This window comes from Phoenix dactylifera, chromosome 14 (genome assembly GCF_009389715.1).
Source record: "Phoenix dactylifera cultivar Barhee BC4 chromosome 14, palm_55x_up_171113_PBpolish2nd_filt_p, whole genome shotgun sequence".
NCBI classification, from domain to species: Eukaryota; Viridiplantae; Streptophyta; class Magnoliopsida; order Arecales; family Arecaceae; genus Phoenix; species Phoenix dactylifera.
Window position 1 is genome coordinate 1,186,404 of NC_052405.1, and position 15,462 is coordinate 1,201,865.

At 38.9% G+C, this 15,462-nt stretch overlaps 3 protein-coding genes across 3 annotated transcripts; 1 reads left to right on the forward strand and 2 right to left on the reverse strand.

The window, feature by feature from the left end:
* Window positions 1-267: 267 nt before the first annotated feature.
* LOC103701229 (WD repeat domain-containing protein 83) lies at window positions 268-4,869 on the reverse strand. The gene is made up of 8 exons (XM_008783222.4): window positions 4,595-4,869; window positions 4,402-4,504; window positions 4,064-4,171; window positions 3,848-3,957; window positions 3,612-3,719; window positions 3,489-3,534; window positions 3,223-3,354; window positions 268-932 (listed from the first exon to the last, which is right to left on the reverse strand). Exons 1-8 carry the CDS (start codon window positions 4,816-4,818, stop codon window positions 849-851), a joined length of 915 nt encoding a protein of 304 aa, XP_008781444.2. The 5' UTR covers window positions 4,819-4,869; the 3' UTR covers window positions 268-848.
* Window positions 4,870-5,617: 748 nt separating this feature from the next.
* LOC113462346 (extensin) lies at window positions 5,618-7,238 on the reverse strand. The gene has a single exon (XM_026802252.2). It carries the CDS (start codon window positions 7,196-7,198, stop codon window positions 5,978-5,980), a length of 1,221 nt encoding a protein of 406 aa, XP_026658053.1. The 5' UTR covers window positions 7,199-7,238; the 3' UTR covers window positions 5,618-5,977.
* Window positions 7,239-9,913: 2,675 nt separating this feature from the next.
* LOC103701228 lies at window positions 9,914-14,906 on the forward strand. The gene is made up of 4 exons (XM_008783221.3): window positions 9,914-10,403; window positions 12,075-12,469; window positions 12,568-12,761; window positions 14,325-14,906. Exons 1-4 carry the CDS (start codon window positions 10,075-10,077, stop codon window positions 14,715-14,717), a joined length of 1,311 nt encoding a protein of 436 aa, XP_008781443.2. The 5' UTR covers window positions 9,914-10,074; the 3' UTR covers window positions 14,718-14,906.
* The last annotated feature ends 556 nt before the right edge of the window (window positions 14,907-15,462 follow it).

Genomic DNA, 15,462 nt, shown 5'->3' on the forward strand with positions numbered 1-15,462 from the left:
AAAAATAATTTTGGATTTATGTAGGTTATCAAGGTTGACCATTTGTCTTGTCGGTCATCATGAATGATATACTTTCGTTACCTTCAAGGGAAAAACGAGGATCTACTTTCATATCAAGATTTTTTCCAAAATAAAATTCAGGACAGGTTGAACGGTTGAACCTGGTCAAACTAACCCAGTAGTGAGAAGCTTAAAGTCCAGTAGATCACTGAAACCAACCTAGGGATCGACGTATTACCTTATCGGGCCATCATTACACGTTAAGCATGAACAGGAACAGCTACTATAAAAGTGGGATGATAAGAGACAACTAAGGAAGAAGACAGTAATCAGAAAGCAAAATGTTACAACAAAGTTCCCCATTTTGGAAATTTGAAGATTTACCTGATTAAAAATGGATCATAAGAACTAGAAGTTCCTGAAAACAAGACTCCAAGGCATTCAGCAACAAATCACGAAGGCCAATGCATCCTAGAGAATGAACTGAAGAAACAATGGAGATGCAGCAATCATGGAAGTTGGAGCGGCGAGAGACAGCAACATATGAATTTTTCCGCTTGGGTCATGGTTTTCATATAGCCATCCACAGAATTTTTGTGCTAAACTTTCTTTCAATGCAATTCTTGGCATTTGGATGAGAATGGTACTCTTATTTTCTGAATTAATCATCACAACTGTCAGAAACTCAAGTCCCAGGGCATCAACATATTTGCCTCTCAAAGGACCTCAGCTAGCCGTTGCATTTTACAAAGCTCGAGGACTAGAGGTAAGCATGGTGATGGATATGCTTAGAAGCGTAACCGGCAATGCGGATTGAAGTGATGGTCGAGCAAAATTTGCTCTCTCTTTCACTGCTTCCAAACGCGAACAGTGCCATCTACAGAGGACGTTAGCGTACAACAGTCTTTTGGGTGGTAACTCACACTTGTCACCTATCAAAAACAAACATTGATATTGTCTGACAAGGCATTGAAAGAATGGAAAAGCTTAGAAAAAACAAAGTATGTATTAACAAACTTGCAGTGCTTTGAATGTGTAATTTCTAGTGCTTTTGTCTCACTGTTAACCAAATATATGGACATTTTACTTTCCCCTGCATTGTTCAGGTCAAAGGGGGGTTAATACGGCCCCTTTAACCTGTCAAACACCATTTTATCTGAGGGCAAGTTAAGAAGCTGGTAGAGCAACTTTTTCCATTTAACTCGGAGGAAACCTACAGCGTGTAGTACTTTACTCTGGATTAAAGTGAACTAAGAGTAAGTTAACCCATTTACTCTGGGTAAACTTGTCCACAACCAAATATAGCCTTAGTGTAATATGCCTACATGACTATTATGGAAGCCTAAAGAATGATGTTAAGAAACAAATATTACGGAATTATCACATAAGGTTTTTCTATAGAATAAGATACAAATCTTGCAATTCTGATTATGAACCGAGCTAAAAGGAAATCAAACGCAATAACTCACCAAAGTAATCATTGCTGATGAAGAACTGCCAAGTTTGCATTCCAAGAAACTTCTATATGTAAATGTATAATTGCTCAAATAAAATAGCTAGAAGTGTTTTTCATTTTTGAAAGTCTTTTTGTTCAAAGCTGTGTTAAAAAAAAAAAAAAAAAAAAAAAAAAAAAAATCTATCCCTGAGTTTCTCAGATGACAGCACAAAAAGATGTGAACGCTGCCTTTTTCAATTTGGTAGCAGTCACTGCATCTCCTATCAAAATCAATTCCATTTCTAAAAGATGATTCCAAGTTTGCAGAGAATCCTGTCTTATCCTCTACTCAAAAGCCTTGAACTCATTTGAGGTTCCCTTGATCCACACAAATCTATAACTTTCAAAATTTGCTTTGACTAGCAAATTTGTAGACAGTGTCATATATTTGTCCATGCTACTGCCTTTTTTCCCCTTCCTTTTTGGCAAGAGGCCTGTAGGCAATGGGTTAAGAATGGGCAAACCCAAAAAACATACCCCTATCCCTGCAAACCCTAGTGAAATCATATTTTAACTCAGGTCTCTGGTAAAATCAAAAACAGACTTTACCAACAAGTTGGGACGTTCTGTTTGCATCAGTATTTAACATAGTATGCCTATTCTGCAGCTAGTGTGGTGTACAAGCATGAGACACAATACTTTGAACCATGTACATACTTGTAACATTCTTTTGTCATGATCATCTGATATACTCCAGATACATAATTTATAAAAATATACTTCATGATGTAGCTTGAAATAGGTTAAAATAAATTCATAATAAGCACCACTAGATGACTTGTCATGACCATTACATTATATGCCTGCAAAGCTTTAGGACAAGACAAAGAGCAGACTTTCAAACAGTTGCATCCTTGGTGAAGGAATTTCATATTTTGCATATTAGTAATTTAGTTTATGCTACAAGATTAACAACGTTTTCAACTAGTCTAAATAAATATCTAAAAGCATGCCAGATGGCAGTATTTTGCATGCATTGGATTCTATTAAGAGTTGATAAATAGTAACCTGGTTCTACTCAAGATGTTTGAACAATGAAAATAGTGTTTAAGCTAGGTGATCAACATGGATTTAGGAACTCAGGTAACTAATTGTCATGTATCATGTAACAAAAGCAAACAATACATGAATACTATGCAGTTTCTTCTTCTTTTTTGATACCCAATCAAGGGAAGCTTATTTAGGATGGATTTTTCCCCCTTTTTCATTTGAAAATGTTGACAAGTTTTCAGTTCACTTTTCATCTCTCATGTTTCCCATTTCTCTTTTCATATATAGCTGTCCTAAGCCTCAAATGGCAGTCAGTAAATTATGCATAACTCAAAACCTGAAAGACTTAAACAAAGAAGATAGATGCATGCGTCAGAATTTATATTGTAAGAGTAAGAAAATCCCAGTAACTTCATAGTTGATTTATGTCGCCATGCATACCAAGACTGTTGTTTAAGCTAAATATTAGCATCTTCATAAGAAGGGCCCAGTACTTCAAGTTGCCTTATGTTGCCATGCATACAAAGACTGCATGTGTTAAGCTACATATTAACATCCTCATAAGAAGGTCATTGAATGATGGAGGACAGCTGTGTAAGAAATAAAGAAGCCTGGTATAGATTGCTAGGCATAAAAACAGGAATAATGTCTTTATATCAATTGCATGTCTTACCACTACTAAATATCTAAACATCAATTTCAAAATAATCAAAATGAATCGAAAAAGGAAATATTACCACAGAGGCATGTGCTCGGAATCTCGAAACCACGGATCCATCTACTAAATCCCAAAAGAAAATAAACCCATCCTCAGACCCACCAGCAACATGTGCATCAGTGTTGGTCAGGCAGCAATCCATCTTGTAAGACTATGAAAAAGAAATTCACAGTAAACAGCAGTATCACACCACTGCAAAAGCAACATAAACTTTAACAGCACCAGGCAACTGAAAAGAGAGAGGATAACATGACAACAAAACAAACTACAGAGCGTCTGTCAAACCTTGCAGGTATGCCCCTTGTATTCTTGCAGAAGTTCCCCAGCGGACCTAATAATAGAAGCAAATCATAAATAAGCATGCATGAGATATATCTCAATTTTCTATGAGATAGTGAAGGATATTACCTGTCCAGCAGACGTAGGGTAGAATCCAAACAACTTGCTAAGACACAGTTACCGTCATTCGATAATGAGACGCAGTTCACAGACTGCCCCAAGTTGTCAACAAGTTCTCTAGTACATGGAATTGAAAGAAACCTTTAGAACAACATCCAAAGTGAAATAAACTTTATACTGGATAAACTGCCTTTTTTTAAACAGAAATATATCTAATTGTAATAGTGGGGCTTGACCATACTCACCTACCAATCCGAATGTCAAATGTGCGAATGGTACCATCAACACTTCCAGCAATAATTTCAGTTTTTGTCAAACAGAGAGACATTACGCTGTCTTGAAACGTATCAATGATCTAAGGCATGAACCATAAGCTTTAATCATGAGTTGAACCAACAAAAAGATAAAGAATGCTGCAGAACTCTCAAAATATATTTATAAGAATTAAAGAAAAGGTTCACCTGAATTGGCTCTGTGCTTTGAGATCTGCAGTCGAATGCACGTATTGACCGATCATAGCCAGCCGACACAACCACCGAATCATACTCATTAAACTTCACAGAATTAACCTAAGAAAACAAATAAAAATAAGCAAAAACAAATAAATTAAACTTAAAACATGATGGAAGACGATTCCCTAAAATCTCGATCCTCATCAACTAATCATTTCCATATTTTCAGTAAAAAAACAAACGAAATGTATCAGACTAATGCCCTAATTCTTGAGTGCTGGGAAGAAAATATAGATATAACATGACTGAAAAATAAATCAATAAAAATGAGGAGAAATCAATTCAACCTCGCTATTATGACCGCGGAATTTCCGGATAACACGGCCCGTCGTGACATCCCAGTAGAACACTTGCCGATCTCCACCGCACGAGCATAGCTTCGCGTTATCCCTGCATCACGATATAATTTGTTTTAATAATTATAATTGAAGAGAAAGTCGTAAGTTATGGGTTAAAGAGAGGGCGGGAGAGGAATAGTACGAGGTGACGTGGACGTCGCGGACCTCGCGGCCGTGGGATTTGTAGGTCTTGACGTGGATGCCGCGATGGGGGTTCCACAGCCGGAGGGTGCGGTCCTTCCCGCAGCTCAGGCAGTAGTTGCCGTCCCCGTTGAATCGGACGGCCAGCACCGCCCCCTCGTGCCCCTTGAGCACGTTCGCTTCCTTCCTTGGTAGCTCGCTGGCGCTGCTGCTACTCGACGCCATCTCCGCACGACGGCAAGGACAACCCGTGCCCTTGGGACTTTAGCCCCCTCGATTTAGCGGTTCGGCCTTTAGATGGCCGAGGCCTCGCTGGGCCCTGGCCCGGACGGACCACGGCCCAAATTGCCCGCATTCGCAACAACCTCTTTCTTGACTTTCCCAATCTCTCTCTCTCTCTCGCTCTCTCTCTCTCTCTCTCCCCCTCTCTCTCTCTCTCTCTCTCATGGACACATCCAAAAATAAAAAATAAAAAAATAAATTTTAGAGCATTTTAAACAGCTCTCTTTTTTCGGCCTATAGAGAACTTCTGGAGTGGTTGGTCACGTACGAGGCCACTCAGTTTGTAGCCTCGTTGGTCTCCTTATGGACGTGCTTGGCCTGAAATAAATCTCTCTTCACCGCTCGCTTCGTATTTGAAAAGCTTCCATGTCACTTGTTCAAAAGCTTGCCCTCTTGTTCGTGATCGTTGGGCTCGCGAGCTCTCCCCCCCTCGGTGCCTATCATTAGATCTCTCAAGGCCTAGCTCACCTTCAACGCGGAGCTAGTTGATAGCTGGAAATGCACTGCTAGAGCCAAAATCGTACTCTTCTTCATGAGCGGCAAGTCGTACCTGGGCGCCGATTGCTGTCGCGCCATCCGAGTCATCATCGACACTGCTTGAACTCTATGCTCGGTCCCCCGGCTTCAACCCCCAGGAGGGGAGGATACCGTGATGTCGAGCATGCGCCTTCCCTCCCCCGGTGCACCGCCCCTACTCCACACCATCTGCCTCTGTGGCTACGTTGTATCTATTCTTATCATGGCTTCAATAATTTAAATGCGATTCTCCTCTCTATCTATTAATCCTCCTTCTCTCTAGCTGGTTTCTATTTCCATTTCTTTTAGGAAAAAAAAAAACAAAAAAAAAACAAAGCCAATCCTCCAATCCAACTATAAGCCCTGCCGGAAGAAGGACATGCTTCCCCAAATCATGACCAAGAAAATAGAAACCGGTTTTCCGGTCACTGTTAAGGGCAAAATTGACATTGTACCCTAGAATTCCTACGAAATCGAACCAAATCCGGGCTTACAAGGTTTGGTCGATTTTGTGAAGATCGGTATGGTCGCAGTCATGGGGAAAAGAAAAGAAAAGAAAAAGATGAAGCCACTCGTATCTCTTCGATCAAAGGGCATCATCGCTGGCATGCGGACGCGGACGTGGACGGCCACGGTGTCCAGCGACGAGGCCGCAACCCTTCTCCCCCACGACCGCCTCGCCACACGCGGCGATCCCGGAGCTCAGCCGAACTCCGCCGTTCCAGGAAAAACCCGTCGCCATCGGACTCGCGACCGAAGAACTCACCGGGATCACTTCAAGCGGATTCTCTCCAGGCGACACGATCTCCGTAGGATTCGCAGCAGGAGAATTCATCGGCATACGTTCCGGTGGATTCACTCCAGGAGACACGACCTCGGTGGTAATTGGAGGCCCGATCGCCGGAGATATCCCGCTAGGCGCGTCCGGAGCGATTCCAGGTTCCATCGGGGGCTGTATTCCGTCTACATAGGACGGGGGAACCGCCACCGAAAACGTGGATCTCGATCCCGGAGTTGGAGCCGGAGTTCGCGTCTCCGGCACTATCGGGGAGAGATCAGCGGTCGGAGACGGGGCCGGGAGCCACTGATTCGCTGGATCGGCGGACAGATACGGAGGGAGATGGGAATCTGGCGTTGGAGCCGGAGTTTGCGTCTCCGGCACCATCGGGGAGAGATCAGCTGTCGGAGACGGCGCTGGGGACCACTTATCCGGTGGATCGGCGGACAGATATGGAGGGAGATGGGGATCTGACGATCTTGGCGGACGAACTGGGTGGCCGGAGGCCTGGTGGCGGTACAGCGGGAGAATTCCGGCGAGGCCGTGAACGGCGACGTCCTGGCCGTAGAAGATACCAGGGAGGACGACGTCGACGCCGTCGGCGGTGACGAAGTAGGCGTTCGGGGACTGGTGGCGGGGGGATATGGCGATATTGCGGCGAGGGTCGAGGGTTGGGAGGTGGGAGCCAGGGGGGAGGGCGCGGAGGGCGGGGAGGGGGAGGCGGCGGAGGACGATGTGGTGGCGGAGGGCGCGGACGTAGGCGGCGGCAGAGGAGACCATGTCAAGGGCGAAGAGGGTGGAGTCCGTGGGGGCAAAGAGGGTGTAGGAAGAGTTGGGGCGGAGGAGGTCGAAGCGGACGTCGGAGGCGGTGATGGCATTGCCGAATAGGTTGTAGCCCCGTGACCGTAGGGAAAAGATAGCGGCGTCCAGCTCTTGATCGGAGATCGAGTCCACCGGCGGGAGGAAGAGAGAGCAAAGGAGGAGGAGAACGGTGGCCAGAGGCGGAAGGAGAGGGTTTGGCGTAGCCATTGAGGAGCGGGAGAAAGGAATGAGGGGTGGGGTTCTTGATTCCTGCGGAAAATTATGATGGACGGTTTATATAATGGGTAGTTTCTTGGGTCAAGATTTGGGGTATTTACGGAACTGCCAGTGAGCTGTTGGCGGGAATGAATCAGTTCTAAAGATAATAAGTTCTTTAATTCTAGTACTTGAAGTCTAAAAACATGCCATAATCATGATCAGAGTATTTAGTCTCATCTTTTTGGCTTGTAAGAGTCCAATTTAATGTATATGGCTTGTCCATGTGAAATCCCTTGGACCATAGTAGGTACGCAGATTTGGGTCGGTACAGAATGTACCGTATTGTATCTAATTCGCTATCAATATTCGATACAGATGACATACCGATATTTAGTATGTCAAAATTTTTTTACAGTGTATCAATATTGTACAAATATAGCACTGATATGGAATCTGATACTGAGACGAACTTTGTTTATCATTATTTATTTATTGGTCAATGATAATAATGATACTATTCTATTTTCTAATGCTCTATTAATTAGTGAGGTCGCTGGCTGCTGATTTGACTGGACAGAAATACAAATAGAGCGGGCCCGCCTCAAGAGTTAATCCACCTGACCTCTAATTATATCTAGATGCAACAAGTGTATGACATTTTGAATTTTATTTTTCCTTGAAACAATTCGTATCACCTATTTGATCCTTGCTTATATGAAATGATCACTACATGCATGAGCTAAATGTGTCAAACTTGGCCAAAGAATTTTTAGAAAGCTTCGTCAAAGGAGCTAAAGGTTAAATAGTTGCTCTTTCAGATTTAGAGTCATTTGACCTGGAAACGTACATCCAAAACCATTAAGCTTGGGCTCAACAGTGGAAAATACTAATTAAATTATCTCACCAAAAAATCCTCAATTAAAATTATCAATTACAATTGAGATGCAACCACACCACTAGCAGAGATTACAACCAGTATAGCTAGGCTGGACTCTGGCCCTGTTCAAAAGAAAGGGTAGGCTTATTACATTAAAAGAAAAAAAGATACTAAGGCTCTGTTTGGAATTGTTGTTGGCTGTAGAGTTTTTAAAAGTAGAGCTTTTGGAAAGTATAACTTTTGAAAGTAGAGTTTTTATTAAAAGCTATTTATTGTTTGGCAACTACATTTATAAAGTATTGTGAAATTTTAACAAATATTTGGTAACTAAAATAAAAAAATATTTCCGGGATGATAAAATGACAATGATATTGCATAATACTGCATAGTGGATATAATACAATATAATATTATAAATTAAAATATTATTTTTTTTATAATATTATTAAAATATAGTGTAATATAATATCAAATACTACAACATAATAATATAACATGATATGATTTGATATGATATGATATAGTAAAGTATTATTAATAGTACAATATTATTACAATATAATATAATATTGTATAATTATATAATATAATATAATAATATTGTAATATAATACAACAATATAGTATAATATAATCGATTAGAATCAAATCTAATAATAGATTATATTATATTGTTATTATATATATTATAATATAATCATATAATATAATATAATATAATATCTTTTATATTATTAATTATATATTATAATATTATTATAATAACAATATCATATATTATCATAACATAACTATTATTATAATAATATTAATAGAAAATTATGATTGTAATAATATATATATGTCCATATATATATATATAAGAGTAAATTATAAAAATCATTTCGAGATTAGGAGTAAATTACACTTACATCCAATAGTATGAAAACCTGCACTTACCCTCTTGAGGTTTATTTTTATCCAATACTTTAACCCATAATTTAATAGAATATTAGTTAAATCGTTGAATTTTTATAAGACCCAAATGCCACATCAAAAAATAAATAAAAATGACCAAAATAACCTTACAAAAATCTCTCTAAAATTTATGTTTATTACACTTACATCCGATATTATCATAAGATAATAATAATAATAATAATTATAATAATATAAAATTATGATTGTAATAGTATGTTATATTACGCTTGTAATAAAATATAAGAATATGTGATATTATAATTATGTTTTACTACAATAATATAATATATTATACTATTTAATATGATAATATAATATAATACAACATAATATATTGTTGATTTATTATTATATTATATTATATTTATAACATAATAATATTATGATATGTTATGATATAAAATGTAACAATAAAATTTGTTGATGGGCATTTTGATCATAAGAAAAATTTCATTAAAATCGAAACATCTTTCTGACATTGATGAGAAAGTGCTTTTGGAGAAAAACTTCAAAATAGATTTTTTTTTTTTTTAAGTAGACCCTTTCAACATTCTGGCAAAGACAAAATAGTTTTTAATTTTTTATCAAATACCACCATATTATCTAAAAGCTTTGCTAAATAAGGCCTAACTATTCAACTATGATTTCTAGGAGCCAAAATTTGAAATGGATTGAACTTGCAATGGCTCATTTATACTTTGATAATTTGGATACGTTAGTCTAAATATGGAATAATAAGATGTTAAAAACCACCGCCCTAATTTAGTGGCACTGATTGATTATCAATTTTCTGCTATTTATTAGCATAATAGATCATAAATAATTTTTCTTATTTATTTATTTTTCTTAAAAATAAATTTGGAAAGAATTTGAGTTTTCTCTCTCCTACCCGTTGGGTAGGACGGAAATATGTTCCTTTTTGTCCTCCGCCACGGGCGCAGGCTTTAGCTACTCGTCGGAGCCCCGGGGCTTGGGTCGGAACCCTAGGGCTTTGTAGGCTTACCCTCTCGCTGCTGCGAGCCGAGATCCCGATTCCCACGAGATCGGCATGAGGAGGCGGAAAGCTGAGACGACTTCAAACCCCTCGTGGCGGCTTCTCAGAGAGAATGGGGGTTTGGGTGTGGCGGCGATCGCCTACGTGTGCGTGGACTACCTCCGCGAGCTGTCTCCCCAGTGGCACGAACGCCTTCAGCCGGTGCTCTGGGCGGCGCTAGCCCTCGCCGCGCTGGCCCGGGCCCCCTTCTACCGCCACTGGTCGCTGGAGATCCGTGCGGCCCTCCCCTTCCTCGCTTCTTTGGCCTTCCTGCTCGCCGCCTTCCTCTGCGAGGCCATCTCCGTCCGCTTCGTCACCGCCGTTCTTGGCCTCGACTGGCACAGGTAGCAAGCACCTAGATATATCTCCACCAAGCTTGATAAATTTCCATAATTTCTTCTATTTCTGTGTTTGCTGTATGCGAGATATTAAAACTTGTTAGAAAGGTTTGATTTTGGGGTTTTTATGATTTTTTCTTCATAAATTTCTTATTTTTTAGCAAAGTTTGGATTTTGTTTAAGGTCATATAGGTTTTATCTTGGTAACCGGTCGAACTAAGAACTCTAGTCTAGGAACTAGATCTACATTAGTGGTCAAAAAATCTCTGTCGATGAGGAGCACAGACAACCAGCATTTGCAATTCAGCAGTAAAATGATAACCGGTTGTTTTTCTTAATTTTTAATTTTCAATTTTTGTTTTTGATGCTTATTGTTCTACAGTGATAATCCTTTGATTAAGATCATACATGGGAATTTACACACCAAAGGACGATGAATAATGGGCGAAGTTGTACTTGATACTGGTTTTAGGGCTGGATCAAGATGTGATATTCAAGCATGCCCTTATGATGATCTCTTAAGGGTGATGTACGAGAAAGAATACCACATTCCTACAATGGGCATAAAGATTGAAATTAAGTTGTTGCTTTGAAAAGGACAAACAAATGCTTGGTGCATTTAGGTATAGAGTTTAAGTTTGATGCAATTTAGGTGATGCTTAGTAGTCTGATTCTTCGCCTAATTCTCATGAATTGGATGCTCCTAATGCTTATGCTTATCAAATAAATGAAGGAGACGGACTACAAGATTTTGATACCATGTCAATAATGATCAACTCTAGAAACATTGCTGCAATATAATAACTTCTAGTAACACATATTCACCATTTTGGAGATTGAATTACACCGAGTTGCTTCTTCTTGTAGTTGACATTGTTGATATGTAATAGTTCTATTCACCTCGTATTTTGTTGCTAAGGCTGAGTTTTGAAAGGTTTGATTAAAAATCACGATTCCTTCTTTTTCATGAATTGAAGTTTCTAGTTTTAAAAGGCTAGGATCTATTGTGAGGCGTCTGATTGTTGAAGGAAAAGGATATATAATGGGAATATATATGATGTTAGGGAGGAAAAATCAAAAATGAGATTTCCAATTTCATGATTTTAAGGATTTAATGAATTCTTACTACATGTCTAATTCTCAAACCACAAATTATATATTCCCAAAGAATGCAGAAGCTTTAATTATCAAGATTTTATGGTAATCCAAATGAACCCTGTATCTCTGCGGTCACCATGAACACAACAAGAACCATCAACCTCGTTGCCCCAACAATTTGGGTGGGCTATATTAGTCCTCATGTGCCATGTGTTGCTATTTAGGCTGACATTATTTCCAGTGCTTTTATATCCTTGTTCAGTTTCGTTAAGCGTGAAAATCTCTCAAGATGATTTCAACCCTTGTGCGCATTGTCCCTGATCTCACCCCACAAGACAAAGTGACGAGAAATGTAACATAATCTTTAGCAAAGCTGACATTGAATTCTTTCCTTAGAAATATCACCTGGTTTCTGGAGCCAGATTATGGGAGTTTATCACATATTTATTTTATTATAGAAAGTTATTTTCTCCAGATATTTTTAGGAACTTCAAAAGATATAATTATTGTAGATGTTGTCGTTATTCTTTTATATTTAGAAATGAATTAAGATGCTGTAAATATTCATAAAATTGACAGATCCACTTCTCCTCTTCCTGATACGGGTCAGTGGTTGCTGTTAGCACTGAATGAGAAGCTTCCTCAGGTGGTGGTTGAGATACTGAGAGCTCACATTATTGGGCTTCATCATTATCTGATGCTTTTTATGATGTTAGGCTTCTCTGTGCTTTTCAACTCTATTAAAGCTCCAGGCCTTGGATTTGCTACAAAGTATTTGTTTACTTTGGCTATAGGCCGACTCCTTCGTGCCATAACATTCGTTTCGACAGTTCTTCCATCAGTCCGACCATGGTGTGCATCATCTCGATATCAAATACCTCTGCACCCTCATCCCTGGGCACAGCAATATTACGAGCCATATGCTTCTGATCCTAAAGCCATTCGCAGGCTGATACAAACTGATACACATTATGGTTAGTCTACGTTTGAATTGTTAAGACACATCATATTTCATTGTGCTCATAACTTGGATATAGAAGTAAAAGCAGTTATTTTTTGGCTTGTTTTTCAGCACACGTAAAAGAATACCCTGTTGAGTACCGGCCAGATTGGGGGCATATGAGCTTCCTAGTAGATGTACTAAGGCCTTCTGTTTCAGAGGGATCTAAATGGTACCATTTGCTAAAGAAAGCTAGTGGTGGGTGCAATGACCTAATGTATAGTGGCCACATGCTTGTTGCTGTACTGACTGCTATGGCATGGACGGTATGTGTGACTTTTTCTGCAAGCACCATCTGCTTAGAATATATTTTGAATATTTCTAATTTGACTAAATGCAATGCCTTTTCTTCACATACACATGGTTAAGTGGATAATGTTATCTTTAGTTTTAGCATGAACATTTTGCAAGTGAAGCTAGATTCTTTAACTGGTTTAAATTCAGAACCAATTGTGCTGTCTTAATTAGAACATAATAAATTGTTAGTTTAATCTGATTTGCCTCTCTTTAGCTGAATATAATGTTTTATATTTTCATACTGTGACTTGTCCTTTCTTCAGCTTTATTTTACATGCTGAGAGTATCATGCATTTTCTTTTCCCAGCAAAGCTTTTATTTGAACTTCTTCTGCAGTTGGGTTTTCCATGCCTTCTGTATTTATCAGTAGGTCGAATACTGAACAACATAAACACAAAAATGATGTAAATAAAGATTCTTTTGTTGACCTTCCTTTTTTCCCCTTCATGACTTTCTAACTTTTCCAAGTTGAGATACTTTGGCTGAGATCTGCTCATTGATCGACCTGACAGCTGAGGTCTTTACTTGTATGTAACATATATTTCTGGTTGAACTTCTCTATTTTGCAATGCTAATTGTTTGCCCTAACGTACTCCCAGCTGTAACTTTTGGTGGTTATTTATGGAATTTCTGTCTGAAATCAAGCGTACACATCATGAAACAAGAGCATGGACTATTTAATCTCTTGCAACTGTTTTGAAATCGAAACACCCTATTCTGGGATGAAATCAGTGTGCTTGGAGAAGTTTACATCCCTGATACACATGTTTAATTCCATCATAATACATTTCCCATTTGCTTTCAAGATTTTTGTCATGATAATCACTTGTTCCAACAAATTCAAGCTACTAGTGCATATTCCTGAAAAACACAATTTGCTAATCTTCGATTTTTCTTGATCTACTAGCATAAGATAAACTTGAAAATTAGGAAATTTAACATCCTTTTTGTTAATGACTTGAAAACACCCCCTCCTCCTCCAAAAAAAAAAAACTGCACTCTGGACCTTATTCTGCTGCATGGGACTAGCATGACCATATCTGCACACTGCTGGAGTTTCTCAACAACAAGAATAGGGAAATAATGGATGAAAAATTCTCTGTTCAATTTGATCACCATCAAGACAATCTTAGGCAACTAGTTGTCAAAAGCTGTTAAACTTAAGATCCATTGGGAGCATCTCCTCCATGCTGGTTCAGTGAGGTACCTTTCTTTTCTACCATCTTATCTACTAATTTCCAGGGAACATACAGGGTAGAGGATGCATTTCTTGTATATGAAATAATTGACGTCCATCAAGTTTGCTTGCGTCCTACAGTATATTAATGAAGAGACATTTCTGTATAAAGGTTATACGTGTTTCTTGGCAGGGCATTCACTTGTTTATTAATGTGCATTAGTGCACTTGTGTGTTTAACATATTGATGCTGGGTGTGTAGCTTTAACTACTAGATTTATTTAAATGCAACCTACTTATCCAGCTGCTTTGTTGAAATGCTAACCCAACATATTGATACATTTTCTTTTCTCAGGAAGCATATGGGGGCTGGACCTCTGCTCTGATATGGCTACTCGTGCTGCATAGTGCCCAGAGGGAGGTACGTGAGCGCCACCATTACAGCGTTGATTGCGTCGTGGCAATATATGTTGGCATCCTATTGTGGAGGATGACTGGCTTTATTTGGTCGGCAAAAGACACATCCAGAGTAAAAAAACTTGCCAAACTCGAGGAGGTCCAAAGCAGACTTGTTCGAGCAGCAAAGGATTCAGACATTGATGACATAAGGAAGCTCTTGAAGGAGGTGGAGTTGGCAGGTCAAGAGAGGCAAAGTTCGCAATTGGCCATCTGGGCATTTGCGGGCATTGCCACTACTTTCTTGATCACCTGCGTACTCCTAGCCTTTATATGGACGAGTGATGGTTGATTGATTACTTACAAAATCCTAAGGCTGGCTTGTATTGCATCCGAGACATGGCTTTTTGTATGTACTATATGCTTTTTGATACCATTTGAAAATCTAAAAGCATTGCAAATGTGTCATGCATGGATATTTTTATGTTAAAACGATCATGATCCAATTAATTCTCCTAACAAAGTTATCCTCTTGGTAAAATAACGTTATGATCCCCTTGCATCCCTTTTCCCTCAATTTCTTAATTTCTTTCACTTGTTTTCCTCCTTCGTACCCTCTCTCCGGCTCATCCTGTTTGATCCAACAAAAAGTTCCCATATTTCTCCAAAATGAGAGATTATGATTTTTTTTCTCTCATAAAAATCTGTTATTGGAGTATAGTCCTTCTTGATACATGTGAATCACAGGTATGTGCTGTAAACTAAACGTGACAGGGAAGTAATTTCATACTTTTTAAGGTGTTTTGGCATGCTAAATTGCCGATTCAAGCACCTTATATCCATGATATCTTTAGTTGCCTGGATGTAAGGTTTTACTAAAACAGCTAAACACAAAATTTAAAATAAAACACTTATTTGATTGTTAATAAAATCCAATTCTATGAAAAAATTCTTCTCCTTGTTTCATCAAACTTTTGCTAGCTGTTTAAACATTGGTGATTACTGGAAGTGGAAACAACAAGTAGTTTTTTTTAGCTGATAATCAAGTTTGTGATGAACATTTGTAAAATTGTCATGCAATGAGTTTTTTTTAATAG

Coding starts and splice junctions, on each gene's coding strand:
- LOC103701229 (XM_008783222.4), bottom strand. CDS start 4,818: ATGGCGTCGAGTAGCAGCAGCGCCAGCGAGCTACCAAGGAAGGAAGCG. Junction 3,535..3,611: donor ACCCTACGTCTGCTGGACAG/GTAATATCCTTC, acceptor TTCTATTATTAG/GTCCGCTGGGGAACTTCTGC. Junction 933..3,222: donor TCCGAGCACATGCCTCTGTG/GTAATATTTCCT, acceptor TGTTTTTGATAG/GTGACAAGTGTGAGTTACCA.
- LOC113462346 (XM_026802252.2), bottom strand. CDS start 7,198: ATGGCTACGCCAAACCCTCTCCTTCCGCCTCTGGCCACCGTTCTCCTC.
- LOC103701228 (XM_008783221.3), top strand. CDS start 10,075: ATGAGGAGGCGGAAAGCTGAGACGACTTCAAACCCCTCGTGGCGGCTT. Junction 12,470..12,567: donor ACAAACTGATACACATTATG/GTTAGTCTACGT, acceptor CTTGTTTTTCAG/CACACGTAAAAGAATACCCT. Junction 12,762..14,324: donor TGACTGCTATGGCATGGACG/GTATGTGTGACT, acceptor TTCTTTTCTCAG/GAAGCATATGGGGGCTGGAC.